This window comes from Chrysemys picta, chromosome 22, assembly GCF_011386835.1.
Source record: "Chrysemys picta bellii isolate R12L10 chromosome 22, ASM1138683v2, whole genome shotgun sequence".
In the NCBI taxonomy this organism is placed as follows: domain Eukaryota; kingdom Metazoa; phylum Chordata; order Testudines; family Emydidae; genus Chrysemys; species Chrysemys picta.
Genome location: NC_088812.1, coordinates 3,618,020 through 3,642,140, shown reverse-complemented (window position 1 = coordinate 3,642,140; position 24,121 = coordinate 3,618,020). Strand labels below are relative to the sequence as shown.

Here is a 24,121-nt window from a genome sequence, read left to right as displayed (position 1 = left end):
AGCGATACTGGCGGGGCGGAGAGGCTGGGAAACACCACAGAGCGCAGCACCCCGCTCCGGGCCCGGCGGGTTTGTCAGACACCCCCCAAGCAGGAGGGTCTAACCATTAGACCATGCTCTCCTCCCAGAGGCAGGGGTAGAACCCAGGGGTCCTGGCTCCCAGCCCCCTGCTCTAACCACCAGACCCCATTCCCCTCCCAGAACTGGGAACAGAACCCAGGAGTCCTGACTCCCAGTTCCCCTTTCTGCTCTATCCATTAGACCCCACTAGCTGGCTCTCTGTGTGCAATGCTACCTAAATCACCTTTTCCGTTCTCCCAAAGAAAGACTGAGGCCAAAATGGCCAGACCCGGGGGCTCTTCAGTGCGGATTTAGGCTCCTCAATAGACATTTTTATTTAGGTGCCCAAATGCAGATTTAGGTGCCTCACCTCTAGGCCCCCAGCTTGGAAAATGGTGGCCTAATGCAGCAAGAAAGGGCAGAGTTAAGGTGATTTGTTCGTCAGGGTTGCTTAGGTGACTTGAGGGTTTGAGGAGCACTTCGCTTTCCATGGTTACGTTCTTCAGAGACGTCTCGTTTGGCGCCGCGCTTAGCAACCGTCTGAAAAATGGAACGTGCTTGCCCATGGTGTCCCTAGCCTCTGTTTGGGTGATGGGAGGGATCACTAGATGATTCCCTGTTCTGTTCATTCCCTCTGGGGCACCTGGCATTGGCCACTGTCGGAAGACAGGAGACTGGGCTAGATGGACCATTGTCTGACCCAGTATGTTCGCATCTAAAGGGGAACATGCAGACTCCCAGCTGCAGGAAACGGCCACTGGCTGACAGCAGTAATGACTTTTCATCTGTAGATCTCAAAGCAGGGTGGTGTCATCACCCCCATGGTACAAATGGGGAAACTGAGGCACGGGAAATGCCTTGCCCAAGGTCACCAGGAATAGAACCCAGATCCTCTGAGCCCCCAGCTGGTGCTCTATCCACTAGGCCACGCTGCCACCCCGTGAGTAAACTGAGGCTGGGAGGGAAGATGGTTTCTACCCCTCAGAGGAACGAGGGTCCGGAACAGCCTCCAAGCAGGAGTGGGGGGCAAAGACCCTGACTAGCTTACAGATGGAGCCTGCTCAGTTTATGACGGGGATCTTGCTGGGGCTGCCTGGGACAGCAGTGGGGTGGAGTCGCTGAGTTCGGAGGCCCCATCCTTAGGCTCTTTGCAAAGTGCTTTGGGTTCCGTGGCTGGGATTTCCTAGGATTTATTGGATGTTTCTTTCTCTCCATTTACCAGCCCCACCCTCACACTCCAGGCGTTTCCCGCCTTTAAAACACGCTCAGTGTAAAAATCACTAACGACCTCTTCCCCGTGCCCACCCGTGGGAGAGATTTCCCAGGCCGGGGGCAGAGACATTGAAGATGGTAACTGCCAAACCAGATCAGACCAATGTCCCATCTAGACTGGTCTCCCGTCTCCAAAAGGTACCACTTAGACATGGCAACCCCGATCAAGGCTCCATCGTGCCAGGGGCTGCACTGACAATCTCTGCTCTAACCACCAGACACCACTTCCTTCACAGAGCTGGGAACAGAACCCAGGATTCCTGACTGCCAGCTCCCCCAACCACCCCACTCACTAGACCCCGCTCCTCTCTCTGAGCTGGGAACAGAACCCCGGAGTCCCGACTCATCGATTCCAAAGCCAGAAGGGACCCTGGTGACCACCTAGTCTGACCTCCTGGCTAACACGCCAGAGACCTGCCCCACAGCAGATTGTGTCAAAATAGTCCGTGATGGATGGAGAATCCAGCACGGCCCCTGGTAAGTTGTTCCAACGGTTCCTGTTAAAAACGAAGGCCTCGTTCCCGGGCTGAATTTGTCTAGCTTCAACTCCCAGCTGTTGGATTGTGTGTGACCTCTCTGCTAGACTGGAGAGCCCCTTATTCAATATTTGTTCCTCACGAAGGTACATATAGACTGGGACCAAGTCACCCCTGAGCTTTCTCTTTGTCACACAAAATCGATGGAGCTCCTTGAGTCTCTCACTATTGGGCAGGTTTTCTAATCATTCTCGCGGCTCTTCTCTGCCCCCTCTCCAATTTATCACCATCCGTCTCGGACAGTGGGCACCAGTACCAACCACAGGATCCCCACGGCGGGCGCACCGGTGCCCGATCCAGAGGGGAAATCACCTCTCCACCCCTCCTCCAGATCCCCTTGTTTGTGCATCCCAGGATCACATTAGCCCTTTTGGCCTCAGTGTCACGCTGGGAGCTGGTGTTCAGCTGATTCTCTGCCACGCCCCCCAAAACTTCCTCAGAGTCACTGACCCCAGGACGGAGCCCCCCAGCCTGTAAGTACGACCCACGGGCTTTGTTCCTAGATGTTTACATTTACACTGAACTGCATTGAAACACTTATCGTTCACTTAGCGAGTGAGTCAGCGCCCCATTTGCTTTAACCACTAGACCCCACTCCCCTCCCAGACCCGGGGACAGCGCCCAGGTGCCCAGTGCCTGAGACACGAGAGAATAATGGACTAGCTTGTCATAGCGAGGAGTTTTTTCCTAACTTCAGGCAGCTAGTGTTTGGCTTAGGTCCCAAAGGAGCCTATAGTCCTGGACCAAAAGAGTTTGGCTCAAATGTCCAGGTCTTCTATTGCCAGTGTATTTATTTATACCTCTATTAACGGGGGGCAAGAGAGGGGGTTTATGTGCATGCATGCACATGGATCTGTATGGACAGCACGTGTGTGTGTGTGTGTGTGTGTGTGTGTGTGTGTGTGTGTGTGTGTGTGTGTGAGCATGCATAGGTCAGTACAGACAATACGTGTGAGTGTGTGTGTGTGTCCATGGATCTGTACAGACAGCACATGTGTGCACACGTGCGCACGGATCTGTACTGACAGCACGTGTGTGTGTGTGTGTGTGTGTGTGAGCATGCATAGATCTGTACAGACAATACGTGTGATTGTGTGTGTGTCCATGGATCTATAGAGACAGCACATTTGTGTGCACGTGCGCACAGATCTGTACTGACAGCGTGTGTGTGTGTGTGTGTGTGTGAGCATGCATAGATCTGTACAGACAATACGTGTGAGTGTGTGTGTCCATGGATCTGTACAGACAGCACATGTGTGCACACGTGCGCACGGATCTGTACTGACAGCACGTGTGTGTGTGTGTGAGCATGCATAGATCTGTACAGACAATACGTGTGAGTGTGTGTGTCCATGGATCTGTACAGACAGCACATGTGTGCACACGTGCACACGGATCTGTACGGACAGCACGTGTGTGTGTGTGTGTGTGTGTGTGAGCATGCATAGATCTGTACAGACAATACGTGTGAGTGTGTGTGTGTCCATGGATCTGTACAGACAGCACATGTGTGCACACGTGCGCACGGATCTGTACTGACAGCACGTGTGTGTGTGTGTGTGTGTGTGTGTGCATGCATAGATCGGTACAGACAATACGTGTGAGTGTGTGTGTGTCCATGGATCTGTACAGACAGCACATGTGTGCGCATGGATCTGTACTGCAGCACGTGTGTGTGTGTCTGCATGTGCATGTGTGGTCCCCTACCCCCTATCTTATCAGCAGATTTGAACTTGGCCCAGCCGGACGCAGCTGTCAGCAGCTGTCAGGTTGTTTTTTGCGACATCATCTGATATTTATGAGGGCGCGTTTGGGTTGGTAGCCCTGATGGAGCTGGGAGTGAGAGGGATTGATTCTGATCTCAGCGATGCTGGCGTAAATCCGGAGTAACTCTACATGATTTTATCAAACGCCAGGGCTCTACGTTAGGCTGGCATTTCCAAAGGATCTTATGTAGTATCTGGGCACCTGACAATCTTTAACGTATTTCTCCTCACAGCGCCCCTGTGAGGCAGGGCAATTATTCCAGCACGAATGGGGAAACTCAGGCACAGAGCGGCTAAGTGACTTGCCCAAGCTCCTACAGGAAGTCTGTGTCAGAGCAGGAAATTGACTTCATCCTTCCTTCATGCCCATCTACCTGTTCATCTGTTAACTACAACCGCTTAGGTGCCAGCCAGGCAGCCTCATTATTATTAATAGTTAATAAATACTAACAATTAGCAACCAACTTCTTCCCACTGGGGGCTGCCTGGATTTTCAATGCCCTTCTCTGCTCAGAGAGGTATCTGCACATGTGGCCTCTGGGAGGATCTGGAGTTTGATCTATTCCACAGCTGTTTCAAAGGAGCGGACGGGGTTTTGAAATCATACTCGGATCGTTTATAAAAATTCCTGATGGGGGAAGAAAATCTTAAATCCAGAGGAACGTCTGCCAAAGCAAAGTGAGAGTCCAAAACCAAGAGCCGACGAGAAGGCCAGAGGAACTGGCCGGGAAGGACCGTACCCCCACCGGCTCCATTTGGAAAATGTTGGGGTTCCGGGAAAGGTTTTCCCCTATACTTTCCTTTTGGGTTGCAAATTGTGAAAAGGGGGGGCACAGCGTGCACTGAAAGAGGAGGGCCCAGGGGTTTGGCCTGAGACGCTGCCGCGCGAGAGACCAATACAACCTAAGGAGGCAAGAGGACCGAGAGCGCCGTGGAGGTGGCGGGGAGGAAGAGGGCTGGGGAGAGACGCGTGTGGAAGTGGCGGAGAGCTGGAGCGGGGCGAGCGTAACGCTGCAGCCCTCTGGCAATCCGTCCGTCCTTGATAAATCGCAGCGTTCTCGAAATATTTGCAGCGTCCGCCCCAGTTGCCCCCAAGGTGGAAAAAATGACTCCATCACTTCTTAATACCAACAGGCTGACATCAGGGTCCCCAGCGGGCAGCGATTGGCCAGGCTGGCCGGCCAATGGGAAGGGCTCCCCCTCGGACATGCGGAGGGGGAAGAGCCGGAGAGCAAAGACTTTTAAAAAGTTGCAGGGAAAGCGAGGAAGAGGCAGAGGCGCAGAGGGCACCGAGCAGGGCTCCCATCTCCAGCGAGGCCGGAGGCGACGCAGGCAGGATGTCCGCCGCACACTTCAACCGGGGACCGGCCTACGGGCTGTCAGCGGAGGTCAAGAACAAGGTAAGGGGGGGGGGGATCGCCCCCCAAACCACCAGGGTGGCTCAGGATCGGCGCCAGTGGCAGCTCGGGATGTGGGACCACGCTTTGTGGGTCGATACTACCTTGGAGGATGGGCCCGGCGGCTCCCAAGGACGAGCGATCCTCAGGCTTCAGGGCAGACGCTGCCCATTGGCTGGGGGTCAGGAAGGAGTTGGTTCTCCGTGGGAGAGGGTCGCAGAGCAAGGGGTTTTGCGATGGTGGAACACCTTGGGAAGGACTGGTGGTGGATGGGTCCGTTAGTATGACCCAGGGGGTAGGGATGGGGAGATTTAAGGAGCACCCCTCACCAAGCCCCCCCAAAGCAAACAAAGTGGCCTTCAGCAGCTGGGCAGAACAGGGGCTTAGCCCAGGGAACGTGGCCTAAAGGGTTACAGATGGGCAGGGAAGGGGAGAGGGTGTTGGGTGTGCCGCCCACGGGCTGGGAGAGGACGTCCTATTGTAAAAGAGTCTCTAAAACAGCAGGGCGGAGGGGAGGCAGGGAAAGGGCCCAGAAGGAACCAGGAGGGTGTGTTTGTACAGCGCCTTGCACAGTGGGGTCCCGGGCCATGATGGGGGTTCCTGGGTGCTACCGTAATACACCTAATAAACATGAATGATGACAGGGTGGCAGGACAGGTGTGGAAGCCCAGCAAAGGACTGAACTGGGGAGGGGTGGGTGGGGGTGGCAGAGATCAGGGCTACAGTGCCACTGCCAGGGCTAGCCAGACCTGGAGACGATCCTCCCTTGCAGGGCTGAGACGTGAGACCCCCACCCCCACTGACCAGACAGGCCCCTGCTGGCCGGCACACAGCAGTGGCCTGGGGCCTATTCTCGGCTCTGCCACTGGCCTGCTGGGAGACCTTGGGCAAGTCACTTTGCCCTCCGTGCCTCAGTTTCCCCACCTGTACAATGGGGACAATGCTCGTGCGCTCCTTGGCAAACACAGTGAGGGCTACAGTGGAAAGTGCTAGGTGAGAGCCAGGGAAGATGATTAAAGCATCCCCCAGCATGTTCCTGAGTGAGGGGCTGGGAATATCTCCCCCCCCCAGCCCCTCGCTCAGGAACATGTACCCCCCACCCCACCCCTGCCGCTCCAGTCAGGACGCAGCCAGGACGTAGCTGGTATGAGACATGATACTGATACAGCGAAGTGCTGCTACGGCTCAGGGAGTGGGGTCTAGCGGTTAGAGCCGGGGGCTGCGAGTCAGGACTCCTGGGTTCTAGTCCCAGATCTCACACTGACTCCCCTCTATGGCCGTTGCCGCTCTGTGCCTCAGTTTCCCTGTCTGTAAAATGGGGGTAATGGCTTTGCTGCTGAAGTGCTGGGCGTGCCCCTAATCCAGTAGGGTCCCCAGATCAGGGCATGAAAGCACGGGGGGGCAGAGGGCTGCCCAGATACCAGGATGAGGGGCGTAGGACACGAGGCCTAGCTAGCATAGAGCACGTGTTGTTTCCTACTGCAGCCAAGAGGGAGTGGTGGGGGCTCCTCTCCCTTTGCTTCGATGTCACTGGGGAGCCGGGCGAGGGGACCTGGGACGTCACCCCCAAACTGTCACTGCTCCCCAGTATTATACATTCCCGGAGAGCGCTTCACCCCAAAGGAGCCCAGTGCACTTTGGGGGCCTCCTACACACACAGCCCCACCAAAACGCAGCCACCTCTGGGGTGGGGAGCAGCCAACAACCACGGGGAGGGAAAGTCAAGCCCCAGGTCCCCACAGAAAACCCCAGGTGGCAGAGGTAGCACCGGGGGACTCTTCCATTCAGCACAGCCACGGAATGAAAGGAGCCCCCCCCAATCTCTGAACGGCAGCGGGCTCCCCCGAAATTAACATGGATCTGCACCCCTCCCCCACTAGGGGGGCCTCCCCTAAGAAGGGGGCGACATTCTGTAACAATGCTGGGGGACCCGGGCTCCCTGCTCTCAGGCCCTGGCCCTACTCCCAAGGGGCTCCCCGGACCCGGGTTTCGGGGTCACCTCCTGGTTTCCTGCCGCTTGGCTCCTCCACCCGTGAGCCGAAGCAGGGCTCCCCCCGTCCCATCCCCAGATCTCTGCATCCCTCGTGCCCCCAGGGGACGCAGACGCATCGCCAGGAGGAAAAACCGCTCCAGTGCTGGGCTCCTTTGGGTGCTCTGGGGGCTCACAGCCGGGACCCAGCAAGGGTTAAATACGCACACCTCCTCCCATCCCACTGGTCGGATTCGCTGCTAACCGCTACTGCTGATCTGTGACCCCCACGTGTCCGGGGGGGGTTCACCCTGCTTTGATGCTCTGCTCCCCCCAGATCCAAAGCAGGGGGGCAGGGCTAGCCCCCCCCAGTGTCCCTGGTCGGTGATTACAAGCCAGCCAGAACCCCCAGCCCTTGTCTAGGGCTCTCCCTGCTTGGAATTCTTCAGCTACCTTTCTGGCCAGCCCGCGCTGTGCCCGGCGCCGGCTGGCCATATATGGTTGGCTTTGGGGATTCTGCAGAGCTGGGCCCAGGAGCGGGCGGCTCTATATAAGGCATGGTTTGCTTTATAAAGCCGCCGGGGCCCAGGCAGCCGGCGGTCTGTGCTGAGAGATCCCAGGTGGGGGAGACACCCCAGGCCATAGAGATGGAGACACCCCCCCCCCAGCTGCTTGCTCGTGCCAACTGTCAGAGCCAGACGCTGGGACGAGGGGGATCAGTCCTGGGCAGCCGAGGCCCCTCCCAGGACATTGGCCTGGGATCCCCCATTATCTTCCCCCCCCCCACACCCCCAGATTGCATCTGCCCTGTGATGGAGACAAAATCAACCAGCCGTCCTGGGGGAGCAGGGGGGGCTCTCCGGGCCAGGCCCAGCTGGCACCAGTGGCGACCCCAGAGCAACCCCAGCCCTTGTCCCTCTCAGGTGCTCCCCTGGGTGGGGACGCCTCAAGACACCCAGGGGGAGGGAGCGGGGCCGATGCCCCAGCCCAGCCCCTTCTCTGGCTGCTCCCTCTGTCGTCCCCACCCTCCGGCCAGACAGTGGAACCTGCTTGTTGGTGCCCCCCGGGGAGGAGGGCAGTGGGGGTGTCAGCTGGCTCAGGGCCACAGGGCTGGAACTGAGCTCTGGGAGGGACTCGGTTTCCCTCCCGTGGTGTGGGGGGAGAGGGGCCCTGGTTTGGAACCGTACCAATTCCCAAGCAGGCTGCGCACGGGCGGCCAGAGGTAATGGCAGATCAGGTATCGGCCGCCCGCAGGAAGGTGAAAGAGGCCGACTCCTTCCATCCAAGGAGGGGAGTGGGGTCTAGTGGTTAGAGCAGGGGGCTGGGAGCCAGGACTCCTGGGTTCTCTCCCCGGCTCAGGGAGGGGAGCAGGGCCTAGGAGTTAGAGCAGGGGGCTGGGAGCCAGGACTCCTGGGTTCTATCCCCGGATCAGGGAGGGGAGTGAGGTCTAGGAGTTAGGGCAGGGGGCTGGGAGCCAGGACTCCTGGGTTCTCTCCCTGGCTCAGGGAGGGGAGTAGGGCCTAGGAGTTAGGGCAGGGGGCTGGGAGCCAGGACTCCTGGGTTCTATCCCCGGATCAGGGGGGGAGTGAGGTCTAGGAGTTAGGGCAGGGGGCTGGGAGCCAGGACTCCTGGGTTCTCTCCCCAGCTCAGGGAGGGGAGGCTGCAGCTGGGATCATTCGAGTGATTCCAGGTCCCAGGTACCTGCCCCGCAGGGGTCCCCGGGAGGAGGCAGGAGGGTCAAGAAGCTGCTGGGGAGGCGGAAGAGCAGGGGACTGGCATGATCCCGGCTGGGCATGAAGAGACTTCCTACAGCAGCTGGCATCCCGGCCGGGCTGGCAAGGCGCAGTAGCTGTTCCCAGCGATGGAACGCCTGCTTGGAGGCCTCGGGGGAAAGAGAGTCTGTGCAGAATCCTAACTCCCCCCCACACACACTAGATCCCAGTCTTTCCCTGGAGCTGGGAACGGAACCCAGGAGTCCTGGCTCCTCCCCCCCACTCTAACCACTAGACCAGGGGTTCTCAAACGGGGGTCAGGACCCCTCCGGGGGTCGCGAGGTTATTACATGGGGGGTCGGGAGCTGTCAACCTCCACCCCAAACCCCACTTTGCCTCCAGCATTTATAATGGTGTTAAATAGATACAAAAGTGTTTTTAATGTATAAGGGGGGGTCGCACTCTGATGCTTGCTATTTGAAAGGGGTCACCAGGACAAACGTTTGAGAACCGCTGCACTAGACCCTGCTCCCCTCCCAGGGCTGGGGTAAGAACCCAGGAGTCCTGGCTCCCGCTCGCCTCTTGTTGTACTTAAAGTACTGCACAGGATCTTTTCAGGGGGAATAAGACAAAACGCCACATTTATTAGTGATACATGTATTCATTAACACTGTATTATATGAATATAATATATTACACTTACACTCACACACACACACACACACACACACACTCCGTCTTGTTGTTACCAATTAGTTGCTCCCCTTAACTTCACTGGCCAGGTGAGTTAGATGGGGGAGGGGGTGGCGCCGGGCTTCTGCCGATCCGGATCGATGCTCCCATGTTGACAAGACGAGACCCGGGATCCTCTGCAAGACACCTCACTTTTATAGCAGCTTTCCTCTTATGCAAATCTAGACCAGATTCAAACTCTGTGTCTGTGTCCATTGGTCCCTTGTGCTGCTTTCTTTTGAGTGTTGTCCCAATACTGCAAAGAGGGTATTTCCAAAAGAAGGTGCTTGCTTCTAACCCCCGAGGCCGTGGGTATGTCTGCTTGTCTTTAATGAGCCCACTTGACACGTTTTATTGTCCTTGGGTCTGGCTCCCAGCCCCTCTCCAACAGTTGAGGCTGTCTGGAGGTGCTGCCTTCCATGCCTTGCTCATCCACACCTCATTCATTCAACAGGGCAATTGATTAAGGGGGGGGGGGGGAGAGCTCTTGTTCTACTGCTAGCAAAAAGAAATTTTTCTTCTATCTTATTCTATCCTTAGGGGCTATAATATTATACCAAGGGCCATGCAAAGTTTCTAAATGAGGCTTTGATACAAAGTCCCATGAAAACAGAGGTCACACGGGGGTAGACCCACCACAAGGTTATATGAAGAGGCACAATGTAAAGTCACATGAAAATTATCAGAGATTTATCTACACTCTGCTCCCCTCCCACAGCTGGGGAGGGAACCCAGCTGACTCCCAGCCCCTGCCCCCCGTTCTAAACACTAGCCCCAGTGACAATCCCTCCTCCCTGAAGTGTCACCCAGGCCCCCAACTGCTGCAGCAATCAATGGGGGACACATGCAAGGGGAGCAAGAGTACCATGAAGACTGGCTTCCCCCCAAAAAAATTATTATTAACTGTGCCCCTGCAGGTTTGTTATTGCAGGGCTACCGGCCCACTTGTGGGCAGGGGCTTTGTGCAGATTGGCTTGTTATGGTAGGGTTGCTGGCCAGGTTGGGGGTTACAGGTCGGTTTGTTGTGGTAGGGTTTCTGGATGGTTTGTTATGGTAGGGTTACCAGCCAGGTTGGGGGATGCAGGTCGGTTCGTTATGATAGGGTTGCCGGCCAGTTTGGGGGGTGCAGGTCGGTTTGTTATGATAGGGTTGCCGGACAGGTCAGGGGGTGAATTCGGTTTGTTATGGTAGGGTTACAGGCCAGGTCAGGGGGTGAATTCGGTTTGTTATGGAAGGGTTACAGGCCAGGTCAGGGGGTGAATTCGGTTTGTTATGGTAGGGTTACAGGCCAGGTCAGGGGGTGAATTCGGTTTGTTATGGTAGGGTTACAGGCCAGGTCAGGGGGTGAATTCGGTTTGTTATGGTAGGGTTACAGGCCAGGCCAGGTCAGGGGGTGAATTCGGTTTGTTATGGTAGGGTTGCTGGATGGTTTGTTATGGTAGGGTTACAGGCCGGGTCAGGAGGTGAATACGGTTTGTTATGGTAGGGTTGCTGGATGGTTTGTTATGGTAGGGTTGCTGGATGGTTTGCTTTGGTAGGGTTGCTGGATGGTTTGTTATGGTAGGGTTGCTGGATGGTTTGCTTTGTTAGGTCACTGGCCAGCTTGGAGAGGGGATTGCAAGGAGGTTTGCTAGGGTGAGGTTGCAGGACATTGTGCTGGAGGCAGTGCTCTCCCCCTCCCACGGGGACAGCATGGTGGGTGCGGTGGGATCACTCCAGCGGTGCTGGTGTGGGCTCCGCGCTCTGGGGCTGCAGGGAATGCAGTGCTTAGGGCCAGCACAGGGGCACCCCAGCCTACAGAAATCCTCCCGAGGGGAAGAGGGGAGTTTTATCCTCATGGCCCTTTCAGAGCCTGACCTCAGAGCCCAACTGGGGCAAAATTTAACACCCGCCGTCCCTAGGAACTGGGCTGAGACCCACCAAATTTATTTCACAGGGGCCCCTGATCAGCCACTGACTGCAAACGACTCGGTCACGGGCCCCCCCAGCTGGAACAGAACCAGCTCAGTAACAAAGCTGCACGTTCCCTTCCCTGCCCCCCTGGGCCAGCCAATGGCCTGCTCTGGGGCTGGATGGGAGCTGCTGCCCCCATAGGGGAAAAGCCCTATGCCCCACTCCCCCACCCTCTGAGCCAGCCAGTCCCCCAACCTGGGACCAGACCAGAGCCAGCACCTCCGGATGAGAAAGGCCCGGGCCCTGTCCCATTCCCGCCACCCGGGGGCCGGATGGGAGCTGGCACCCCCTAGAGCTGAAAGGCCCCGTGCTCCATTCCTGAGCCAGCCACGCCCCTGGAACTGGCCTTCTGATAATAACCATGCGCTTAACTGAAGCCTGGGTCCCATCTGATCTTGCTCTTCACACCCCCAGAGAGATGAAACGAGCAAATTCCTCGTTAATGGAGCTCAGGATCACCTCAGCGCTGCCCCGGCGTCCCAGCCCCGGTTCTGCCATCTCTCCCACTGAAATATCCCCCCCTCCCCGGCCAGGGATAAATCCATGAGGATCTGGGACAGGCCCCATTTTTCTCCCAAGTTTGGTGAATTCTTCCTGCAGGGGCTGCTGCCTGTTTGGGTTGGCAGACGGCCCTGGCACGGGCGGGCTGGAGCGAGGAGACAGGCCGGGCCCGAGGAATGTGAGCGCTCACTCGCCTTCCCGGCTGGAGCAGCACGCGACCAGCGGGGTGGGGGGAGGAGTACGGTCACAGCACCCTGGACGGGCCAGCCTGGGCTCTGGCAGGTGCCGACTCCTGGGACGTGCTACTTCCCAGCAGCCCCTGCGCAGGGTGGCTTGTCCTGGTCAACCTCGGGGCTGGAACCTTCTTCTGCTGGGCTCACGCCGCGGCGGGCCGGGCCTGGGAGCCAGGAACGGCTGGGATCCCTTCCTGCAGCCAGTGCCCCCTGGCTCCACACCACCCAGAGCAGGGTTATCCCAGCATTCCCACCTCCCCTCGGGCATCTGCCTCCCTTTGTGCCTCAGTTTCCCCATTCCTGCAATGGGCTTCTCTGCTGGCCAGGGTCAGGTCCTGCGGAGGGAAAGAAAGGCGGGGAGTTTGGAAGCTGTCTGCTAGGAGAGAGCTTGCGGGACACAGAAGGACCCAGGAAATCCAAACGGACAGGCTGCCCGGCTGGTACCTTTGGGGCCAGGGCCCTGCCTTATGGCTCCTGTACGGCAGCGGAATAAGGGTGGCCCTACTCTAATCCATGGGCCTGCCCGGGCACCTTTGCCTCTCAGAGCACATTAGAGCCACACGCCCCCTCCTTCCTCAGGGAGAGGCTAGGTTCCATTGGGCCGACTTTAAACAGGGAGGATTCAACCCGGAAAAGGAAAAGGGGGTCCCTGGAGGGGGGCTAAAGGTTCTGATGCAGAGGGTGGAGTGATCAGGCTTTTTACGCTGCCGGTTAACTAGAGCAGAGCAGGTATATTTCAACCGCACACAAGGAACAACTTCCTCAGCGCTTCCCTGCCACGTTAGCGCCCGCAGGTGGACTTCAGCAAAGGGGACGGACGGTGCTGCGCCCAATCCGCGGGGCAGGCAGGACTCGGAGCTGGGGGAAATCACAATCCCAGGCTTCAGGGCTAACGTGCAGGGGTCAGGAGGGGATTTCTGCCACCGTGTGCAGCGCGGCCCGAGGGCAAGGCACAGGCTGAGGCATGAGCCCATCCCCCCAAGGTGGCGCTGGCATTGGGAGCGGATGGGGAAGCAGCAGCTTTGGTGAGCCATGGGCCACAGGTGGTACAGAAAATCTGAGCGAGGGATGGGAAGCAAAACCCATGAGCAGTGAAATGATTCAACAGGTGTCTTGACTCCTAATCCCCTCCCCTCCCCACCCAACAGAACCAGTGGATCCCACTCCTCTCCCAGAGATGGGGATAGAACCCAGGAGTCCTGGCTCCCAGCTCCAGGCCCAGCCCCTGCTCTATCAGACCCCAGCCTCGCCCAGAGCTGGGGATAGAACCCAGGAGTCCTGGCTCCCAGCTCCTCCTGCTCTAACCACTGGACCCCACTCCCCTCCAGACTCCAGGCCCACCCCCTGCTCTATCAGACCCCAGCCTCACCCAGAGCTGGGGTTGGAACCCAGGAGTCCTGACTGGGTCAGGGTCTGACTTACTGGGCCTCCAAGTGGATCTCTGCTAACAGCCCTTCTCAAAGGCTGCTGGAAAAGCAGCACCAGGCCCTCCAGCCACTGTCCCCCCATTCAGCTCCCGGTTCCGATCCGCGCCTGGTGCAGCAGGGTGATTGGGTGACATGAGTTGCCCAGGTCTCAGCAACCCAGGAGGCCACCCCCCAAAGAGACGCTATTATCACTGGCACTAATTTGACTCCTGTATGTTAGTGTCACCGTACACGAGGTGGGCACGGGCTCTGGACTGGACTCAGCCAGGGACGGGTGAGCCCTCCCGAATGCTTCGTAATCGCAGGCAGGCAGGAGTTCTGTGCGCTCTCTGAGCGGCCTGCGTCCCCCCCCGCAGACCCCAGCCAGGGGAGCGCTAGTGACCACAAAGCCGGCAGCACCCGAAAGCCGTAACACCAGCAGCCTGCCCTCCTTGTACTCAGACCTGGGGCCTTGAACCCTGGTGCCCAGCAGTGAGCATCAGTCTGCCTCTTGTTATTGTCTGGATATGGGGCCAAATCAACTCCTGGTGTCACTCCAGAGTCAATGGACTAACACAAGGAAGGAAGAGTTCTTTCCATCGGTGGCGAAACAGCTGCCGCTTTCCACCCCAGAGGTGGCCGCATTTCAGCAGTCAGGGACGTGCAGGTCTAGACTCGGGATGCTCCAGAACTCACCGGGGACTTTCATTGTTATGAGCCAATACTGAGTTGGGGGGAGGAGGGGGCCCCAGAGCACTGGTCGGGAACTCCGCTTCCCTTTGCGAGCCGCAACCCCAGCCCCACTGAATGAATCCCTCTAGCTCCTTTCCTGGCAGCCAGCGTGGGACTCGCCCCAGGCCAGGGAGTTTGGCAGAGACGGATCATAAACATGGCAGAGCTGCCTCTCGTCGTTCAAGCATGGGATTCCCAGGAGAACAATTTCTGAGGCCCTAGTGGGGCACTGATGGCTGCTTTGGGGGGTCAGACGGCCCTTAGAAGGAGCACAGGGACCTGGTACAGAAGCACATTTCCAGATAAAGAGGTTTGGCTCTGGAGATCTTTTTTCCCTGGCAGGCCTGGGGCCAGCACAGCAGCCGCGGCAGATCGGCTCCGTTTGACAAGAGAGAAGGGTCCGGGGGTTACCTAGACCCCAGCCACTCAGCCTGGGGCGCTTTCTGCCCCCTCCGGACGCTGTGACGCGCAGGGCAGATGTAGAACAGAGCCCCGCTGGGGCTAGTATTTGTATGGCCGTCGCCCCTGGAGGTCCCAGCTGAGATCAGGGCGCCAGGTGCTGCACAGACCCAGAGCGCGAGAGTCCCTGCCCCAAAGAGATGAAGATCGTCCTCCGCATTTCACAGCTGGGGATTTGAGCCCAGAGGGACGCAGTGACTTGCCCCAGGTCGCACAGGGAGGCTGTGGCCGGTTCGGTGACCACAAAACCAACCTCCCCTGTTTGGGCGGGGGACACAGCTAGGTAGCCCCACTGCAGGAGAGCAGCCAACCACAGGGAAATTCATTCGTTCTGTTGGTGCTTCCCCTCTTTTGGGGGTGCATATTCCAGGAGACGGGCTCCCAAACTGGGGGCTTCTCAATAGCAAATTGGCCAGTTAGCCAGGGCCGACTGCTCATTTCCAGATGCTGCTAAAAGCAGCTAAAAATCACGAACTGTCCCAGGAACAACGTGGATCACCAGACTGGACCAGACCGGGGTCCACGTAGCCTAGGAGCCTGTCTCCGTGGCCAGCACCAAGGAAGATGCAAGACTTGCACAGGAGACAGATACAGCAACTCCCCACTCAATGTCCTCTCGCTTAACGTTGTTTCGATCTTACGTCCCTGCTCCATTTAAAGTTGTGCAATGCTTCGCTAGAACGTCACAGCTGGCAGTCCCCTTATCAGCTCCCCTACGCCTTCTCCACCACCTCCCGCCCGCCGGCAGACCCACGGATCAGCGCCTTCCCCCTCCTCCCCCCACAGCAATCAGCTGGCTTGCGGCGTTCAGGAGGCGGGGAGGGAGGGGGGAGCCTGCGTGCCGTGTCCTCGCTCCTGCCCCCGGAACGCTGCATGCCAGCTGACTGCCGCAGGGGAGGAGCGAGGACACGCGTGCGGAGTAAAAGGGGGGGGAGAAGAGGCAGGTTAAGGGTGGGGGCTTGGGGGAAAGGGTGGTGTGGGTGGGCCGAGGGTTGAGCCCCCCGCCTTTGGTGCTTGCAGAGTAGGGGAAGCTGCCACTACTCCTGTGCAATATGTTTCTCCTACCTACAGCACCTCCAGCCTCCTTGCCTGCCTCCTTGTCTGCAGTGCCAGTGGGCTGTGTGGGGTAAGGCGGGGGCACCTCCCAACTGTAGTACTGTATGGCAAAAAAACATTTCCCTGGAACCTAAACCCCCCCCCCCCCATTTACATTCATTCTTCTGGAGAAATTGGATTCGCTTAACGTCGTTTCACTTAAAGTCGCATTTTTCAGGCACAGAACTACAGTGTTAAGTGAAGAGTTACAGTCTGGGGTAATCTGCCCCCAAGAGTTCGAGATTGGCTGAAGCCTGAGGTTTTCTATCCTGTCCAAAGCTATTAGGTATTCTAACTGTGGTTAGTTTGGTTATCCCCAGAAACGTCCAGGCCCTCTTTGAATCTTGCTACGTTCGTTCCCTCCTGTGGCATGGAGTTCCCCAGTCTAACGTTACACGTGGAGAGAAAAAGTATTTCATTTGTTTCTAATTGGCTACCTTCATATGCCTTTCCCCCTGTTCTCGTGCTGTGAGACAGAGATCAGAAACTCCCACTCCCCCTTCTCTAGCCCAGTCATCATCTTGTATATTTCTATTGTGTCGTCTCTTATTTGCCTCCTCGCTAAGGGAAACAATTCCAATCTTTGCAGTCTCTCTTCAGTGGGAGTTTTTTTTTTTTTCCAGGCCCCTGATCATTGTCATCACCCATCTAATTCACCAACGTCCTAGCGTTTCTTTCCTGGGAACCAGTTGCTGGGGTTGCCATGGAGATATCAGGCAGGAGCCAATGGGATGGGAGGTGGGGGACCACACAATGGTGAATGGTCCACAAACTGATCCCTACTGAGCAGTGTGCAGATCTGAGATGGTCCCATTCTAGCAAACGAGCCCCCCTCTCCCAGCAGCAACAGTGGGTTTAAACAAAGACCGGAAGAGGTTTGTGACAGCCCAAGGGCACAGAGACAGGATAGTCCAGTGGTTACAGCACTAACCTGCAGCCGGTTCTGCTAGACACCCCGTGAGACCATCGGCAAGTCACATAAAAGCTCTGTGCCTCAGTTTCCCCAGATGCACAACAGGAATAACAGCACTGCCCTGCCTCCCGGGAGGATAAATAAATTAAAGACTGCGAGGCGCCCAGATGCCCCGGTGATGGGGGCTGGCTACGCAGGTTCAGAATTCCCTAGCCGTCCCCACACAGGGAAGAGTGGGTTCTTGGTACTGGCAGACCAGGGCAGAACCCAATCCAAGGGCTGGAAGCTGAAGGGGCAGAGTTTGCCCGATGGTGGTGATTAACCATCAGTGCAACTACCTGGAGGGACAGGGCTGGATTCTCCAGCACTCGGAGCTGGGTGTTTCTCAGAGACACTCAAGCTCACCCCCACGGGAGGCAGGGATCACAGGGGAGGTTCTCCGGCCTGCACTACCCAGAAGGGCCAGCCGGCCCCTTCTGGCCTTGAAATCTACCCTGATACGTAGGAGTATTTGTACCCAAACCAGACTCTGGCTGTTCTCAGGGCAGGCGATGGGGATATCGGCCCGCACTGTGCAGAGGGCTGAGATCAGCAATGGGGAACGCTTGCTGACGGGCCCAGCAGAATGCCAGGGTGGGGCATGATGCCAACGGGCAAGGCAAGGGTGGCACTGGCGTTAGCCAGGGGGTTGCTCACGCGGTTCCGCCGCACGCCCGTCCCCCAGCAGCTCCGCCATGCCCAATGCCCTCTGGCTCTGTTACAGCTGGCCCAGAAGTACGACCCCCAGCGGGAGCAGGAGCTGCGGCTGTGGATTGAGGACATGACGGGGGAGCGCCTTGCAGACAACTTCATGGAGGGGCTGAAGGACGGTGTCATCCTGTGCAAGTGAGGAGCCTTCGGACGGGGGGGGGGTCCTGCCCTGCTGGGGGTGGGCAGCTCCCCAGCAATGGGGGGTTGGGCTCCGGTGTCGTTCTGCAAGACTTGGGGTGGGAGCGTGGCCCAGTTCCAGTCATACCCCAACATCTCCCCTCCCCGCCCCGTGTCCCCCTCAGGAGGAGAGAGCACCCAGGGAACCCATCTGCCGCAGGAGGGGCTCCCCCGTTGGAGTCAGCGCCGGCTGCAGCACTAGGGGGCGCTGTGCTACTGGAGGGTCTGGAGCATGAATGTGCCGTCCCTGCAGATCCCATGGTATTTCCTGCCGGACGTGGGGCGTTAGCCCAACTCCCGCGGCCACATTCAACCCGGGGCCATTCTACGGCCACCCACCCCCCTCTAGTTTCAGCGGGATGTAGGCGTCCTCCCTGCTGCTCGTAGTTTGGCATGCGGGCCCTGGTTACCAGCTCCTGCGCCCCACCCCAGAGCCAGCTGCCTCCCAGCGACGGGTGACGCCATCGCCCTGCCGAACAAAACCCGTGCTCGGGCCTTCTCCTTTCAGACTCATCAACAAACTGCAGCCCGGCTCCGTGAAGAAGGTGAACGAGTCCACGCAGAACTGGCACCAGGTGAAGGCTCCCTCTGGGCTCTCGCTGCCCCAGCCATGGGGCCTGGCTTAGGACCCCCGCCAGGGTCACACTAGACAGTATCCTTGAAGCTAGTCCAGCCGTTGGGAGACTCTTCCCCAGCTGTGTTAGGCTCCCTAAGGGTGCTGGGAGACGCCCCAGGAAAGGGCGGGGGGTTGCCCGACAGGGAGATCTTTGTGGGCAGGGGAAGGGAGAAAATGGCACTGTAGCCTTCCTTGGCTGGAGCAATGGGTGGGCAGGGCAAGACCCAGCTCTCAGCCCGTCCACAACAGAGCCCTCGCCAGCACAGGGACGCGATAAGCGAAAGCCCCCGTGATTGGAGGAGAAAGCACAGAGCGTCACGTCAGATGACAAGGAAGCAGGGGCCCCTCTCTGTACTCTGGGAAGACAAGACTTGGGGTTCTGCCTGGAGAGCGGATGTGGAGCAGGGAGGGGTCACCAGCTGGGACGCTCCTATCACACTGTAGGAATGGGGGGGGGCTCGGGCGCGGTGGAGCAGCCGGGACACGCTGGCCGCTGGGCTCGGGCGCGGTGGAGCAGCCGGGACACGCTGGCCGCTCTGTAACCACCTGCCGTCCTGCCGCAGCTCGAGAACATCAGTAACTTCATCAAGGCCATCACCAAGTACGGCGTGAAGCCACACGACATTTTCGAAGCCAACGACCTCTTTGAGAACACGAACTACACCCAGGTGCAGTCCACCCTGATCGCCCTGGCGAGCCAGGTGAGTCCGGCAGCGGCAGCGCGGCTCATCCAGGCCCCCAGCCCGGCCCCGCCCGGTGGGAGGTTCCTGGCATGTCGAAGGCACCCGACGAGACCTTCGGGGTGAGGCGGCGTCCCTTGGCAGAGACACAGGGCACGGGCGTCCTTCCAGCCGCCTGCTTCGGGGGCACTGCAGACATGGCTGCAGATCAGAACCAGCCTCGGCCACTCCCCACACTCCACGCCATACCCCCTCAGGAATCGGCCCCTGGTTTGCTGAGTGCACTCAGCACGAGGGGCCAGAGCCGGCCAGGACGAGCTGGGCTGGAGGGATGGGTGGGACTGACGCAGCCCCATGCCCCCCCAATGCACAGATTAATGCTTGAAATCATTTCCCCCATGGGGAAGAGCTCCTCCTCTTACCCACCCACCACGGCTCACAGCACCAGCCTTGGCTTTGAATCTAATCAGTGCCTGGGAACACGGGAGCTAGAGACGGGGCCGTGCGTGGGGGGAGACGGGGGCTGGTCTCCCCACTCCAGGCTGGGCCGTGGTTTCTGCAGCGGGGGGTGTGGGGGGCAGGGAGATTTACCCCTCCAGCCATCCCCACATGAGCCCTGTTTGTTCCCGCCTCCCCCCCCGCAGGCCAAGACAAAAGGCAACAAAGTGAACATGGGTGTCAAATACGCCGAGAAGCATCAGCGCCGATTCCAGCCGGAGAAGCTGAAAGAAGGACGGAACATTATCGGGCTGCAGGTCTGTGACTCCCCCTGCCACGCGGCCCCTTGGCAGCCCCGGGAGCTCAGAGACAGGAGGCCAGAGATCTGGTCCCAGCACCACCCCGGGGTGGCAGCTCGTAGCTTTCCACAGCCGCGGGGAAGCCCAGCTGATGGTGCTGAGATTTCTCTACGGCTCAGCCTCTGGCGTTACTCTGCCCCCTCGAGCGGCTGCAGAGCCCAGCCAGCCAGGGGCCACCCCAGCCCATATCAGGAGGTGCCCACTTGAGCCATCGGGCCCTTTTCTGCCACCTTAGCTGGGGCTTCTCTAACGGTTTGTGCAACACCAGAGATTTCCCCAGGACCGTCGGCACTGAAAGCAGAAACCCGGTGAGCTCGAGACTGGGCAGGAGACACCTGGGGCAACGGCCACTCCCAAACCGCAGCCAAGCGTGGGAGCCAGCAATTCCTTCTTCCACCTCCCGGGGGGGGGCTGGGGACTCCCACTCCCCCTGGGCGACATGGTGCCAACCCCTGGGGCAAAGCCTCATGCCAAGAGCAGAGATCGGGTCTCGCACACAGCCAGCATTAATCCACGCCCTCGGTTTCACTCTGCTTCTCCTTCCAGATGGGCACCAACAAGTTTGCCAGCCAGCAGGGCATGACGGCGTACGGCACCCGCCGGCACCTCTATGACCCCAAACTGGGCACAGACCAGCCCCTGGATCAGGCCACCATCAGTCTACAAATGGGCACCAACAAGGGAGCCAGCCAGGTAAGAGATGCAAGCCAAGGAGCAGGCGTGGGAGCGGGAAAGGGGTGTTAGCACCGTGGGGCTCCCCCCCAGCCCAGCCTACTGCCATCCCCGGGGGGGAACTAGCGTCTAGAGAGGAAAGCCTCCAGGTCCCACTTCCTGGCATTCTTGAGCCTTCACGTCTGCGCAGCGTCTCCCTTCCTGTTCAACTAACCCCCCGCCTCTCCCCGCAGGCGGGCATGACGGCCCCAGGAACCAAGCGGCAGATCTTCGAGCCCATGCTGGGCATGGAGCACTGTGACAGCCTCAACGTCTCCCTGCAGATGGGCAGCAACAAGGGCGCCTCGCAGCAGGGCATGACCGTGTACGGGCTGCCACGCCAGGTCTACGACCCCAAGTACTGCCTCCAGCCCAACTACGCCATGGTTGGCGAGGACGAGTACAACCACAGCCAACACAACTTCTACAACTCCGAATGAGGGGCCGGGCCGGGGCCTGGACTGATCAGAGACACACGCAACCAGGACGCTAGAAGAAACTTTTTAAAAAAAAAAAACAGCAAGTGATCACTTTAAAAAAGAGGAATAAGAGGAAATCCCGACTGCTCCCCCCAACGCTAACCTGCTCACAGAGGGTCCCCCAACCCAGCTCCCCCAACCCTAGAAACAAACCCCAACCCCCGTCAGATTTCCCGCCCCCCTTATTTAAGTTGTTTTTCAATGTATAACCCAGCACTTGACAATGCACGGCCATAGAGCAAGGCTCAGTTCAATCAGGAGTAGTTGGGGTGGGGGAGAAGGGTAGATGTAGACATGAAAAGCCAGAAACATTAGTGCTTTGTCACCATTAGCACCAGTGTCTCGGCTCTGAGACACTCACCCCCCCCCCCCCCCAAGTGATCTAGAAATGCTGCCGCCCCCAGCCCCTTTCCTAAAGTAAGGGGAACAAACAAGTTGGTGAAATGAACCGGCCTACGATTGCATTCACTGCTCTAGGTAGAGTGCTTCCTGCTTGACTGTCCAGGTATCCCCCCTGCCCCCAGGCACCCACCCTGCAATCCCAGGTGTGTAACACCCCTAGCGGTAAAAAGCAACAGAGGGTCCTGTGGCCCCTTTAAGACTAACAGAAGTATTGGAGCATAAGCTTTCGTGGGTGAATGCCCACTTCGTCAGACGCATGTACCTAGTGGTAGTGGTCTGAGCGGAGCAAACACGGGGGAGGGATGGGACTAGCAGTACAGAAGGAGACGGAGCACGTTCAAGTTTAAACACACGCACTCCCCAGTCTCTGTCAAAGGTTCTCCTAACATTTCTGGGCTTTGAAAAGGGACAGATGCCATTTCTGTAAATAAGATTCTCCGTGTGTGTATATAAGAGACCCACTCTATATACACCGCCCCCCCCCCCCCCCACACACACACACACTTTCCATCTACCACCAGGACAGCACCCTCGACTAACAAGTTTTTGTGTCGGCAGGTTTTCCAGTTGCAAGTCTAAGTGAGAAACCCTCCCCCCGCACCCGAACACTGTTGAGCTCCTGGAAGGGTAACCTTGCTCATCCACCTCTGCTATTGCCCGTGTTGGTAGGAGTATTTTGGTGACAATGTAATGTATGGGGAAAATAAGAGTGTGAACTACTGAGATAAGCCACTACATTGCCTACAAGATGGGCTGCCTTTAAAAGCCTAGGAATATTCCCCTTACTCTGCATGCTGGCAAACTAAACACTTTAAAAAAAACCCTCCAGATCAAGTGATTTATAAACTGATATTACAGCAGTTTGTAATTTTCTGCGGATGAGCACTTTTTAATCTCACTGTGGCACAATAAAACAAGGAACAAAAAAAAAAAATCTATATTTTCTAAACCTATTTCTGATCTTATTTAAGAGCTTCCTGGACATTTGTCTTCGCTGCTGAAGCCTGCGTGTAAAAGGGAAGGTCAAAATGAGATCTAGTCAATTGCACAAAGCCAGTCACATCCAAGTCCTTTGCTCTGTTGCGGTTTGTGGCGCGACCACTTTTTCCACGTGCCGCTCTTGTGTGAAGGGACCTGTCTTGCGTACCTGTCTGGCCCAGCTTACCGTATTATTATTATTAGAGCACCTAACAGTAATCGTCAGCACAAATAACCCCCATTTTAGAGATGGAGAAACTGAGGCCTATTAAACTACCTGACTTGCCCAAAGCCACAACGGAAGGTTGTGGTGGGGCAGGACCTACCCCACATCTCTCGTCGGCACCCCAACCCCGGGAACATCCTTCTTCTCTACGGAAAGTGCTGTCAGAAGCACAGGCGAACCAGAGAGAGAGAAAAAACAACCTTTGTCTCCCCTCCCCAACGCTGATTTCTAGCACTCTTGGGTTTACAAGCGCATAGATCGGGTACAATGACGCGGACAGAGGTTCAGGCCCACGGCGTCCCTTTAACAGAGGAGGCTGCGTAGACAATACCGACAGCTAGGCGGATTTCCCTCCTCCAGGATGCCTGGGTGGACACAGGCTAGTTGGCAATGTCTGGTCAGGCTAAAGATGAACAGTGAGTGTTGAAGTGCTTTGAAGATAAGAAGCGGTCTATAAATGCTCATTTTCCAGCATGCATCAATGGTAGGGATGAGTGAAGGCTCTTAAGCCCTGCCCTGGCTTTCCTCCCGGATGGATTTACCCCCTTTTACCCCCGTGCGGCAGGGAAGGGAAGGGCCGGCCGACCACAACCCTCCCAGCTCTGTCTGTAAACCCCATTACCAGCCGGTGCACAGGGCTCTAGCCAGTAATTCAGCACTTATACAGGAAGGCTTTGATACCCGCCCACAAACGCTGCCGGACACCTCACACCCAGATCCTTCAACACAAACTTGACACTTTAGCTTCGGGGAAGCAGCCGGCTGCTCTGTTTGCCGTAAGATCGGCCACCAGGGGGTGATGTGTACACACGCAGGCCAAAGTAACCGCTTACACAGGCACAACATCATCCACCTCTGTCCTCCTCAGGCCGTCACAGGCAGACGGATGCTCCTTAGACACCCCCCATCCCCCCATAAAAGCCACATTACCCCTCAGAAGTCGAGACAAGCGCTTTGCAGGGCTACAGCGACGGCTGGATCTACGTCACAAGCCGTTGGCACTGCAGGGACAATCCCTCCATAACTCTTCTGGTTACAAGTCTCCGTACCAGGTCCAGGAGAGTTTGCGATTAGGTTCTTGACATGACACGTAGCAGCCATAGTAAAATGCAAGCGAGACCCCGCGCGGCCCTGTTTCAGGGGGTTCCTGTTAAGGTCTTCAAAGGAAAGGGCAAATGGCACGCGTGCCTTGGAGGAGCGGGGTAGCCCAGCCCCACGGAGGTAATGCCGCAGCAGGGCTGGGAGTGGGGGGGAAGAGAGACACGCCTTACCTCCCCCGTCTTCATCCGCGAAAGAAAACCGGAGTGTGGGAAGGAACAGCTTGCACGCCAGGATTTTAGAAGACCACACAAAGAATTGATGCTACAGGCCTGTTCTCCGCTTAAAACCAACACCGGTAAAGCTATATCGGGGGGGGGGGGGGGAGAGGGGGGGGCGTTGAAAAAACATAGCTATGCCAACAAAACCTCCAGTGTAGATGTTGACAGAAGACGGCTTCTGTCGACGGCGTTTGGGGAGGTGGTGTCCCTCCCCCCCGCAGGCTCTGGGGCCATGCGGGCATAGCCTAGG

General features: G+C 57.7%; 1 protein-coding gene across 2 annotated transcripts; it reads left to right on the top strand.

Moving 5' to 3' along the window:
* Positions 1-1,573: 1,573 nt before the first annotated feature.
* Positions 1,574-22,282, top strand: CNN1 (calponin 1). 2 transcript variants are annotated; one of them, XM_065576296.1, is made up of 8 exons: positions 1,574-1,809; positions 4,769-5,034; positions 17,500-17,621; positions 18,172-18,238; positions 18,843-18,980; positions 19,604-19,714; positions 20,303-20,449; positions 20,662-22,282. In XM_065576296.1, exons 2-8 carry the CDS (start codon positions 4,819-4,821, stop codon positions 20,905-20,907), a joined length of 1,047 nt encoding a protein of 348 aa, XP_065432368.1. In that variant the 5' UTR covers positions 1,574-1,809; positions 4,769-4,818; the 3' UTR covers positions 20,908-22,282. The 2 variants fall into 2 exon arrangements, with proteins under 2 accessions (XP_065432368.1, XP_008161545.2); XM_008163323.4 differs by lacking the exon at positions 1,574-1,809 and having other exon boundaries at positions 4,871-5,034.
* Positions 22,283-24,121: the final 1,839 nt, after the last annotated feature.